The sequence below is a fragment of the Telmatherina bonti genome, assembly GCF_933228915.1.
Source record: "Telmatherina bonti genome assembly, chromosome: 1".
NCBI classification, from domain to species: Eukaryota; Metazoa; Chordata; class Actinopteri; order Atheriniformes; family Telmatherinidae; genus Telmatherina; species Telmatherina bonti.
In genome coordinates, this window is record NC_136619.1 from 34,290,217 (window position 1) to 34,303,114 (window position 12,898).

General features: G+C 37.7%; 1 protein-coding gene across 1 annotated transcript in view; it reads left to right on the plus strand.

Moving 5' to 3' along the window:
* Positions 1-12,898, plus strand: part of adamts7 (a disintegrin-like and metallopeptidase (reprolysin type) with thrombospondin type 1 motif, 7) — a 133,505-nt gene that overhangs the window by 15,857 nt on the left and 104,750 nt on the right. The window contains exons 3-5 of the mRNA XM_079264624.1: positions 6,578-6,764; positions 7,411-7,607; positions 11,628-11,711. Of these exons, the coding sequence (XP_079120750.1) occupies positions 6,578-6,764; positions 7,411-7,607; positions 11,628-11,711 (468 nt within the window). The remainder of the gene's footprint in view (positions 1-6,577; positions 6,765-7,410; positions 7,608-11,627; positions 11,712-12,898) is intronic.

A 12,898-nucleotide genomic window follows, 5' to 3' on the forward strand; every position in this document is an offset into this window, starting at 1 on the left:
TTTATTTTCATGACTTCACTTTGTTAATTGGTCTCTTGAAAGAGCAGATTGATTTGTAAAAGACATAAACACTCATCAGGCACATTACTAAATACATAAAATAAGAAAACACAGAAGATAATGGCTATGAGCAGTTAATTAAAACAGATGTGCCAAGTGCTAAAATGATCAAAAAGCATAGTGAAATAAATAACCAAAAGGCTGGGTCTCTTCCTGTTTTTAAATCCATTCCTAAGACTCATCATTTTTCACTGGCTGTTAACACAGCGTCAGTTATTGACTTCTTTTTTCTGTTTTATTTGATCCTGTTTTATTGTTTTATAGTGTGTTACTGTCACTGGAAATTTTATTATTTTTATTATGTATTATTTTATCCTTTGGTATAATGTTGTGTTAGTAGTTGAATCCGGGACTGAGTACAACACTTTGGTCAACTGTGTTGTTTTAAAAGGGCTCTATGAATAAAGTTGGACTGGATTGGAAATAAGTAGGTATACAAAGCAGCAGCACAGTGCAGTCACCTATTCCTTCCTGTAGCCTGGCTGGAGAGAGGCAGGGAAACTGGAATCTGTTTTTAGTAGCTAGAAACAGACTGGTAGAGACAGGGAATAAGCTGGTATATGCAGTTCAGGAGACGCGTTTTCTCCAAACCAATGGTCTTCACCAACAAATGATTGGAATGGAAATGACAGATTCAATAGAAGCACACAGAAGCTTTTTCATCAGGTTCTTATCTAGCTGTAATTTGGTGAGTTTCCTCAAATAAAGAGGCAATACTGGCTTTTTTTTTTTTTTTTTTTTTGCATAACATATCACAGTTCATGCCAAATTTCAATTTATTACCAATTTCCATGTCAAGATATTTGTAGTAAGATACCAGCTCAACTGGCTGGTTAATAATAAAACCACAGTAGAGAGCTGGGGATGGTCATCTATAATCAATGCAAACCTTCTATGTTGTCCATATAGAAAGAGTTAAACACTCATTTGTATTGTTAGCACACGTCAAGAACAACATGGTAGGTTCATATTGTCATGAATCAGATGATTAACCTGGTCACTTGTCATGATGTCCAGCAGGTCTCTTTGAGCCAAACATGTAGTTAAAGGTGATTTTGATGGTATGACTCTGTCGGACAGAGCCTGCTAAAGGTAATACATGCAGGTGACCAGAATTATGATTTAGTAATAACATACAACAGTGTTTCCTCAAGTACAACTGCCCTGCATGTCTTAGACATGTTCCACTTCAACACACCTGATTTGAATAAATACTTCCTTATCAAGTTCTTTGCAAGCCTGTTAATGAGCCTTTCATTTAAGTCAGGTGGGTTAAAGTAGGGTTGCCTTTAAAACATTTAGGACAGTGGTACTTGAGAACCAGGACTGGGAAACACTGACATCCAGTAAAACTGTAAGAAACACGCTCCTTTCTCTATTGCTTATTTTCTTCATTAAAATTGTTGAAGCGTTTAAAAAATATTTTAAGTTGGAGATACTTTAAAAGGTTCATGCTAAAAAACAAACACCTGATTCAACAGCATTTTCTTGTTTAATGTATTGCATCAGCCCAAACAGTTATTCTGAGACCTCAAGTTTCAGTCTTGTGTTTTATTCCACAACCATGCCAGAACTGCACCTTCCTGTTGAAGGTCGTTTTATTTAAAGATAAACTGGATTTTGTTTACTCCACTTCATAAATATGTATATTTCCATCTAAATGTAATCCTTGAAGGAGAAGAAACATCATATACCTGCAATGTGTGGGTCCTATTAAGGATGCTATAACCCAAATCTCAGTGTCGCGCCCCAGGTGCAATAAATATAGCAGAGACTTGGATTCAGATGGAACATGCCATAGCAAATTCACTGCATATATTCAGGTATTATATATAACAGTGAGGTTTTTTTTTTCTCTGTGTTTACTCCAGAGCATTGTGTTGTCTATGACAGTAAGAATGAAGACAGAAATGTGTTACATGTGCTGTGGAGATATCTGATTGATATGTGGCCTCAGTGGGGTTGATTACAATACCACGTTGATAGGATTACATTTCTCCTGTGGTTTATTGCATCACTATATATGGTGGTGAACTCATATGGCACAAATGCTTTATTTTTGTATTTCAGGACTTTGCCTTTTCCACAGATTTTCAGTACTCTGAGATGGATGTTTTTCAACTAATGCAGAAAAGCCTTTTTTTTTTTCCAGTCGTGCACCATAGCTTTGCAAGTCATGTGCAGACATGGTCAAAACACAGTTACTGCCACATGTTGCAACCAATAATGCAACTGACTCAGACACATCTCATTTAGGGATGAAAATATTAATTAACAGCTACCAAAATCTGCATGTCAAATGGTCGGTGTTTAGGCGGCTCTCGAACAAATAAACAAATAAACTATGCTGCTGTTCATTGTGCTAAGAGTATGGTTCACAACTGTTGTTTGGAAAATAAATTTAATTAATTAAATTAAATAAACAAACCCACAATATATTGAATTAAGTCTATTCTTAATCCTATATCGACAACCTAAATGAAGGAATAAATGTAAGTTGCAAACACAGGTAGTTCCTCACACTGCACTGTATTTTTCATGCCGTGACACAAACCTAAGCAGTCAATAACTTTCAAATTTAAATGTAAATATATGCTGTTATTTATTAAACAGCCTATTTTGATTTCTGTAGAGGCTTTTTTGAGAGTAGCATTACTGCAGGAAATTCTTCTGTTTATTAGCATCTATCGTTTATTGAGTGTCTTCATCTGGTTGGACCCAGATGACAAGTCTGATTAAGCACACTGGATAAGTAGGTGTTGAGCTCAGATGCAACCCAACTCTCTGTTCCTTGTAATTCAGCTACTTTGATAGTTTCTACAGATCTGTAAACTGCGAATGTTTGCAAAGCCCTGTCTGTTTTTACTCTGAACCTATCAAGGCTTGTGCAGCAGTCTGACAACCCTTTGAGGCAGATCTATCTTTGTTACGGAACATGTAAGATATGGGGAGTCAAACTCCCCGTGCTCTACTCAGTTTACTCCTTGTACGACATTTAGTATGCCAGGCCTCCTGTTTGAGCTTCAGTAGGTCTCTGTGACAGCTGACTGACAGTTAACTGGAGAAGACAGCAGACAAGAATCTGATATAAGGCCAGCTGGGATAGTAAACAGAAAAAAGAAGAGGTTTCTGGAATTTACTTTTTGGCTATCTGCCAGTGTAATTCAGGGTGCAGTAACTCATCAGACATTTGATCTTACAACACATTTAGCTGCTCCGTAAAGGTTAAAGTAAATTTAAGACTTAAAACTGTTTGTACTGTTTTTCTTTAGGCTTGGTTGGTTTTCTATTGGCATGCTAATAATGCTGATAAAAACAGTGCGCATCTAGACTTGGACTGTACTGTTGAGGATTTGTAAGACAGCTCACGCAGCTCAGTCCTAAACATGGGACTTTTCCAAAAATGTTGAGATTCTGTGCCATTTCATAATTTTCCTCTTTTAAATTCTATTTTAGGTTTGGACACAATAACTCACAGTTTCTCTTGCAAAATAGTTTTTTTTTTTCTTACAAAAAACAACACTGTAAGCTCCTGCTTGGCATTATGTTATTAGTTCAAGTAATCCAATTTCTTGAGGGGGGGGAAAAAAAAAAAAAGACATTAAAATACACAGGGTCTTTTGTAAGAACGAAAGCCTACCTAAATAATTGCTGTCTCTGCACCGTTGACCTTTAGAGCCTGATGCACTGTTCACATCTGATTATTTTCTAAATCGAGGAAGAAGCCAATCTTACAATGAAAAAAACATGCTGACAGACTTCTCGGCTTGTATTTATCATGACAGTTCTGAAAAATATACACTGCTCAAAAGAATAAAGGGAACACCTAAACAACACAATGTAACTCTTAGTCAACCACACTTCTGTGAAATCAAACTGTCCACTGATTGACAATCAATTTCACATGCTGTTGTGTAAATAGAATAGACAACAGGTAGAAATTATAGGCAACTGGCAAGACACACCCAATAAAGGAGTGGGTCTGCAGGTGGTGACCACAGACCACTTCTCAGTTCCGATGCTTTCTGGATGATGTTTTGGTCACTTTTGAATGTTGGCGATGCTTTCACTCTAGTGGTAGCATGAGACGGAGTCCACAACCCACACAAGTGGCTCAGGTAGTGCAGCTCATCCAGGATGGCACATCAATGCGAGCTGTGGCAAGAAGGTTTGACGTCCACAGGTGGGGGTTGTGTTTACAGCCCAACACCATGCAGGACGTTTGGCATTTGCCAGAGAACACCAAGATTGGCAAATTCACCACTGGCGCCCTGTGCTCTTCACAGATGAAAGCAGGGTCACACTGAGGACATGTGACAGACATGACAGAGTCTGGAGATGCCGTGGAGAACGTTCTGCTGCCTGCAACATCCTCCATCATGACTGGTTTGGCAGTGGGTCAGTAATGGTGTGGGGTGGCATTTCTTTGGAGGGCCGCACAGCCCTCCATGTGCTCGCCGGAGGTAGCCTGACTGCCATTAGGTACCAAGATTAGATCCTCAGACCCCTTGTGGGACCATATGCTGGTGCGGTTGGCCCTGGGTTCCTCCTAATGCAAGACAATGCTAGACCTCATGTGGCTGGAGTGTATCAGCAGTTCCTGCAACATGAAGGCATTGATGTTATGGACTGGCCCGCCCGTTCCCCAGACCTAAATCCAGTTGAGCACATCTGGGACATCATGTCTCGCTCCGTCCACCAACGCCAAGTTGCACCTCAGACTGTCCAGGAGTTGGCGGAAGCTTTAGTCCAGGTCTGGGAGGAGATCCATCAGGAGAACATCCGCCGACTCATCAGGAGCATGCCCAAGTGTTGTAGGGAGGTCATACAGGCACGCGGAGGCTACACACTACTGAGCCTCATTTTGACTTGCCTGTAGTGTGTTTTTCCACTTTCATTTTGAGTATAACTCCAAATCCAGACCTCCATGGGTTGATACGTTTGATTTTCATTGATCATTTTTGTGTGATTTTGTTTTCAGCACATTCAACTATGGAAAGAACAAAGCAATAAGAATATTTCATTCATTCAGATCTACAACGTGTTACTTTAGTGTCGCCTTTATTTTGTTGAGCAGTGTAATTTGTGGGTTTTTGGGTTTAGAGATGTTTTAAAATCTTGTTTAAATCTAAAGGAGGGTTGTGTTTTGAGTCAAAAGCTTCATTGTTTCATATTTGTTCTATCGCTTTTTTTTATTACTAATGTAAAGTATTAGACTAAGTTAAGTATTGCGTTATTTAAACTTTACAACTATATGTTTTCACACATCACTCTTCATCTGTGCAGATATCCACAGATGCATAATTAGATAATTTTTTTTCTTCCTTTTTTTTTATGCCACGCTTTGTTTTCGCTGATTGGAGTCTTTGCCTTTGACTGTAACTGCAGTAGATCTGATGAATCAACTCAACCAAGTTATTGGAATCCCATTTTTCCATTTAACTTTAAACTGCAATGTGTGCTCACTATGATGCTGCAGTGTTTCACTTTGCAACCAACTCCGTGTCAAATGTGTCAGCAGTGACTCTTTGAAATTTAAAAGTTAAGCACCTGAAGATAGATAGCTGATGGCTTGAAACCTCAGCAGAAGCAGGAATATGGGGCAGAAGAGGTGGAAAGCTGCAGGCTTAAATCTAATGTTATTGGGTGAATCGGGCACCCTGAAAAACTGCAGTCAGGGGATTATATATTAACTGTGACAGGAAACATCTCCAGGATGTGATTAGGTTTATTGTCAGTATAGGTATATATAAAATATATAAAATATCATCAACAAGAAAATGGAAAGCACAATGGGAAATTATCTGTTGGTGATCACAATAATAACAAAATGTTATATAATTAAAAATTAAATAAGTGCCAGATACAAAATTGGTATTTTATTCATTTTTAAAATTTCTTTTCTTTTTAATTACATTCATGTTATTCGACAGTACTAGGAATGCACCGATCCACTTTTTGGAATTCCAATCCGATACCGATATCTGAAATTTGAATTTCTGCCGATATCTGCCGATACCAAATCTGTTTATGTGAACATTATTGTGACTGGTTATTTTTGCTGTTATTACTGTGTAAGATTTCATTAGGTTGTAATAAATTACCCATCTTTTCTGAAGTTACCTCTCCAATACAAATATAATATTACAGATCTAACCATTTCAACAAGTTTTATTTTTATTTTGCACATTTTACCTAAATACAACTATAAATATGTGGTTTTGAAGAAAAGATCTCGCTTAATTTAGTGTTACAAAAAATGTATTCTTTTAAAACATGTCCGAAGTAAGTCAGTAGTAGATTGACTGGTGTGGTATCGGGTGTCAGTTGTGGTATCGGTACACTTTTATTAATACCAAGTACGAGTTCACACGCTTGGTATTGAGCAGATACTGATACTGGTATCGGTGCATCCCTTATACAGTACACATGCACACTTGTGTTTTCCTGACAAACAAATCCTGTTTAAGATAAATGATTTGTTATTTAGCTGACATACAGCTCTTTGCTTCTTTAGACAGGAATGTTCAAGTTGTCTGATGAAGAGTTCTTCATTCAGCCTTTGGAGAAGTCCAGTCATGAAGTCCAGTCAGCACCACAGCCCCATGCTATCTACAAACGCCATGTGTCCCCTCCTCTCTGGAGTCCTTTAATAGAACCTATCTCAGGGAAACAAGCTCTCAATGGTACTTGTGGAAACAAAGGTAAATCAGAAGTTGCATCTTAAACAATCTATTTTTTATGATTATTGCACATTTCCAACTTTTTTTTTTGCATTCATTTTTGCTCTTTATTCTCCGACAACTCGTGAGAATTTCTCAGGATAAGTAGTCTGAATTATGCAGAACCATATCCAGTGATTAATCCTCAGACACAAAGCAATGAAAGATTAGAATGAAGATGATGATTAAGGTTTCTCGTATCTTTCTTGAGTTTGTCTCAGGCGAGTAATCCTCACCCGTCAGAGTAATAAATTGTAGCTGCTCGCAAATCAGCTGCTTAAAATTCTAAGGCAGCTCAACTGACCATGAAAGACAATCAAGAAACCAGGAGAGATCAAGAGGATGTGTTTTGAGTTTCTGAAAGCTTTTTGGAAACCGACAGTTGAGAATACACTTCCAAAACACCAGTTACTAATGATGGCATGAGAGAGTGGTTCAGAACTGATAGTTTCAACTGTTGATTTTATTTATAAGTCGGAATCAGTCTCTCACTTTCTTTCCAATGGATGTGTGTGTGTGTATATATATATATATATATATATATATATATATATATATATATATATATATACACACTGCACCACAGTGAGCATGTTTAAATTTTTGATGTACATTATCATATTTTCAGATACTCGTCACAGTTCTGAAGAGATTGAGAGGCAACGGGAGCTGTGGGAGCTCCGCCAGCGGAGGAGGAGGAGAATTTATCAGCGGTCAGTGAGCATTGAAAAGTGGGTGGAAACTCTGGTTGTAGCTGACCCTAAAATGGTGGACTATCACGGGAGCAAAGCTGTGGAAAGCTACGTCCTTGCTGTTATGAACATTGTGAGTACTTTATGTTAACAATTCATTAAATGACACATTATAGGTCATATGTTTCACACAAGGTCACACAATTTTTTTTTGTATGTCTGTGACAAGTTTTTCTATAAATACAAGGACACTCCTCAGCAATGGATCTTTTACCTCTTTTCAGTGCAGTCAGTTTTATGGTGTATTGACAAACTATTGATCAGTCACTCTATACTCCTACTTGTGCATGCACCACATGGATACAAATGCACACCTGCCGGCTGAAAAGCTGTGGATTTGTAAAAACACTAACCTACAGTCTGCTCTTTCCTCTTTGCATTAGTGCACCATAATCTTCACATTTTTGCCTTTAGTGGCAACGACACACATGTCTCAGTTAAAGCAGATACAGGAGGAAATGCACTTACAGATAAATATAATTGTTACAAGCAACTTAAAGTGTTAAATTACTTAAGAATAAGCAACAGGATTTGTCTTCTTGTTTTACTTAAATACCAAATCAACTCTGAATTAATTGTCGACACTGTAGAATGATCGAGAGTCTGTTTTTCTCCGTCTGAATTTAGCTTCTCAGCTTATATAACATACAGCGTCAGTCAGGATATGCAACATTACACGACTATTTCTATATGTCTCCAAACAGCAGTCTGCTGATGTTCTTAAACCGCTGTGACCACCAACATGGTTTCAGTGTATACAAACCATATATGACAGACACATGCAGCGCAGACATTGCAACCATGCAATGAAAAGACCCCAACACATAACTTAACTCCAGGGAGATGAGATCAGACTAATTATTTTTTTCACAGGCTTTTTCTACATTGTATTGAAAATTACAGGTCTACGTCTGTTTGATCAATCAAAAATAAAGAGAGTTCAAGAGCCTCTCCAGATGTTTGAAATACAGAAACTCTTTTATTTGTTCACCTTTCCAGATGTCTTGGATGATACCTTTTTAGCTTTTTAACAAATGTTAGCACGACGGCAGCTTGGAGCCCCTCTCGTTTCTTTTTTTTCTTTAGTCTAGCATAACTCTTCTGGATTCTGCCATTAATTATATAAGCACTCTCTGGACAGGGTTTAAGTAAATTGACTTTTCATTGATTGGTACAAAATTAAGCCCTTCTTAAATGGCATCATGTTAGTTTGAACTACAGTGCTGTCAGAGGACAAAATATCAGGGCAGGAAATTCACTGACAGAAAAGGAGACAGTGAAACGGACTTGACAGATAATAATACACAGAGGAAGAAGCCATTATTTCACACTTCCTTTAATTCTTCTTCTTTTGAGGCCTTTATTCTCCAGCTTTGAACTTGAAAGCCCCAAAGAATTCTGTCTTGTGAACACAATATTGCAGAGCTTCAAGGGAAGTGGATTCTTACCCGTTTCCAGACAACAATGTCATCATCTTCCTCAGCCACCGGTTGCTCCATTGTCTCATCGCTCATGCCAGTTTTGGAGTTTTGGTTCACTTTTGTGTTGGGTTGATCAGCGTGTAAGATTTACACACGTGTCATGGATTGGTCAGCAAATGGAAATTAAAATGAATTAGCAGAAATATTTTTGGTGAAATATTTTCAAAATTTCTTCTGAGATGTAAAATAGATGCGTAAAGGACTACAATGTAACATGGAGAAAAAAGTTAAGTGTGTTTTCTTTAATAATCTTTTAATTCTTTTGGCCCTGATAGGTACAAAGGCACAGCATGCTCTCTGATAACATGTACAGTGACAACAACAACTTATTGTTTGTGGGATTAAAAAAAAAAGATAAAACAAACAAAACTTAGTGAGCTCAAAATAGCCATGGCAGTTCTCATTCATGAGATAAACAATAGAAACAATAGAATAAAGATGGATAGAAAGGCTTCCCAGTTTGATAAGATTTGTCACAGACACTGTTCAGACATGCAGAAAAATATCTGCAAATCACTGGAAGTAGTTTGGCTTAATGTGCATCTGAGCTCGTCAGGCTGAAGATTCATCGCTTACATAGAAAGTTCAGTGTGTGGACATTTTGCCTGACAACAAGAGATTAAAATAGTTCCTGACCAGCATTGCATGTAGACTTCACAATTCTGCATGGTAACCCAGCAGTCATGAGAAGTAAATGCTCGTTTTCTAAAGGTGATTATTGTTGAATCAGCCTTTGTGTATTGTCCGTTCACACACAGGTTCTTCATGATTTCATTTATGTCTCATTTATTTAACCTTTTTTCCAAACTGGAATCGATGGTGCTTTTTGCATTTTCTGTGATGAAATAAAAACAATAACAAAAAAAAAAAAAAAAAAAGCTTCATGCATGCTTTAGCATGTATAATGAATTCATAACAATGAAAATATCAACATATTGTACATTCATAGAATTTTTTTGTGAATGTTTATCTTTATCTATCAGGGGGAAAAACATTGCTAATGAATACAAAAGGGATGAAAAGATGCAGAAGCGGATTGCAGTGTAAAACATCTCTCTAAAAGTTCAAGATCTTTTGTGAAGTCTGAGCTATTTCTCCCCATAATTCCGGTACTATTGAAATGAAATAGTTAAAATGTAAAGAGGGTGTGTGAAGGCTAAGATTGTTTAACCTCTTTTACAGCTGAGACAGCTGAGAAGTGAGCAAAGAAAAACAGACATTTTACAGAAAATAGCAAGTTAGGATTTTTTTTAACAAATGAAGAAAAAGGCACAAATAAGACAATGTCCTCTCAAAGCATCCACTTGTCTAATTTGCTGTGTGTAAACGAGATCGAGGAGACCAAACTCCCCGCATTCTATCACTGACATACCTGACCCATTGCCAAGCAACAGAGTTTGTCTGCAGCAGTCAGCACATTTGATGGAGCAAATACTCAACTGCGTCTCACAGCTTGACAAACATTGCGAGTGAAACTTGCCGCTTCTCTCGGGGTGAACAGAGGAAAAAGATGTCTGCTCAAAGCAGGTTGTTTTGCACACATTAAAGTTGCTGCCAGTCTGAAAAGGCATTTCCTGAAGAATCTAGCGACACCTTTATGACAGCTGATCAGCCTCAAAACTCTGTGAGAACCCTTCTGTCAGATTTGCTGCTTTTCTGCAGCTTCTTTCCTCAGCCCCAGCTCTCTCTTCAGTTCTATCTTCTCATTACTCAGATAAGTTTACAGTGATCCATACAGCAGGGATCTCCAAATCTGGTCCTTGAGGACCAGTGTCCTGGACGTATTTCCCAGTGCAACACACCTGATTCAAATAAAATGGATTCCCAACGGCATTTTGTTAAGTTTCACCCAAGTCTGTTAATGACCCATTCATTTGAATCTGGTGTGTAGCTGCAGGAACACATCCAATACCTGCAGGACATCAGCCCTCGAGGACCGGATTCAGAGATCCATGCCTCACTGGTTAACCCTTTGTTTCCTCCTGCTGTTTCTAAAGGAACTGTCTGGACTGGTACACGTTACCTCTAACCTCCCATTCAACTCTCAAAACTATGAACCATTTTCTTGTTGTTGTTGTTGCTGTTCCATCTGTATAAAGCAAAATTGCCTATTTAGAAAATTTGAAGTGGTTTCAAAATACCACACTGTTTTGTTTTGTTTTTTTTTTAATAAGTTATCTAAGAACAAATTAGAGCTTGTGGGACTCGAAGTAAACCAGTTGAAAAGCTTAAATATTTGAGATGCTTAATTGAAGTTTGTGGAGTGTGCTGTGCTGGGGTTTAAACTGATGTTTTTACAATGTATAATCACAATCACAGTAATCACAGTCAAGGGTGCGTGCAGTGAGGCTTTTAATACTTAGCTAAAACAACTGTAGCTACGTTAATCTTTTGAGGTTTCACACTGTTTATTTTTCCATGAAAAGGGTTCCTATGATTTATTCAGATAGTCTTAGTCATTATTTGATGCATAATAGAAACAAGAGAATAGAATTAACATACCCAAAGAGACAGCTAGATGTCTCAGAGAAGGGAATTGCTTCATTCTCTTTATCATCTTTTAGCCTATGGGTATGGGTTGATGGATTTGTTTTTATGCATTTTTCTTTCAGGTGGCAGGTTTGTTCAAAGACGCCAGCATTGGAAATGCAATCAATATTGTGGTTGTTCGACTCATCCTCCTGGAAAAGGATGAGGTAATGCTTGTGTATGTGTTGATGTAGAAAGGTGGATTTCAGATTATACAAGGTTAATATGAGGGTAGCATGTTATGCCTCAGTAAACACCCTAATCAGAGTAACACCTCAGTTATTTACAGTAAGCCACAAAATCCATTCCAACCTTGGATAGGCGTGTCAGTACCTTAAACCAAAGTCGTTTCATCTTTACGGTTGAATCTAAAATGCGCATGTACCTCGAATTATCATTTTAATTTATTATTGTTTTTTTCTATTTGCAATCGTGAAATGAAGTATACCATCTACCTACTGAGGTCAGAAGTGTAGGCAGCGGGTCAGCACAACCTGATATATATATTCACTGAAATGGAAACGGTGAGATAATTCTACAGTAAGCTGCAACTCTGAAAATGTAATTATTTACCCTTTTGCTAAGAATAGAATGAACTTTGATCATCATCACTGTAATATGAGAGGAGAATCACAGGAAAGTTAAGAGATCATAGATGAAAAAGCTGGTTATTCTATTGGCTGCACCTGCTAAATGTAAAATATGAATCAGTGAGCTTAGATGCTCGTAGGTGGATAATTTTATCTTCAACCAAGACCTGTTTAGTCTCTTGGCTAAATTAATCTAACAGGATGCAGCTGTACTGACAGGAGAATGAAATCTTCTAAATTAACAGCATGCAAGACAGCAATTAAGCATGTAATCCCTTATCATTTCTGTGTTCCACCAGTAGTTGGAGATAGTTGTATCACAGGAAGCGACGACTGTGTAATTAAAGTGGGGCACAGACTGATTTGAACTCTACATTTTGATTAGTATTTCATGTCCTGGAAATGTAATAATATGAACACAAAATAATCACACCAAAAGCTTGTCTGTCAAGTATGTTTTAGGATGTGGAATGTGTTTGAGGGTTGTTTGCTGAAATTTAAATGTTGTGGATAAAGATTTCTGTTGTCAGATTAGCTGTGACTGACAGTTTTATTTGATAGATTATACCTGTAAACATGCAGCTTCATACCTGCATTAAAAAATGACTCGAGCTGAGATTCTTTTAGGTCAAATAGCGATTGCCTTTAAATTTTTTGCAGCAAACAACTGTTGGACAGAAACCAAGCATTGCTTTTAGCAGCCTTTGCCGCTTTACGAAGGTTCTAAAGCTTTAGCAGCATGGAGCAAATTTAGCAAAAAGAAA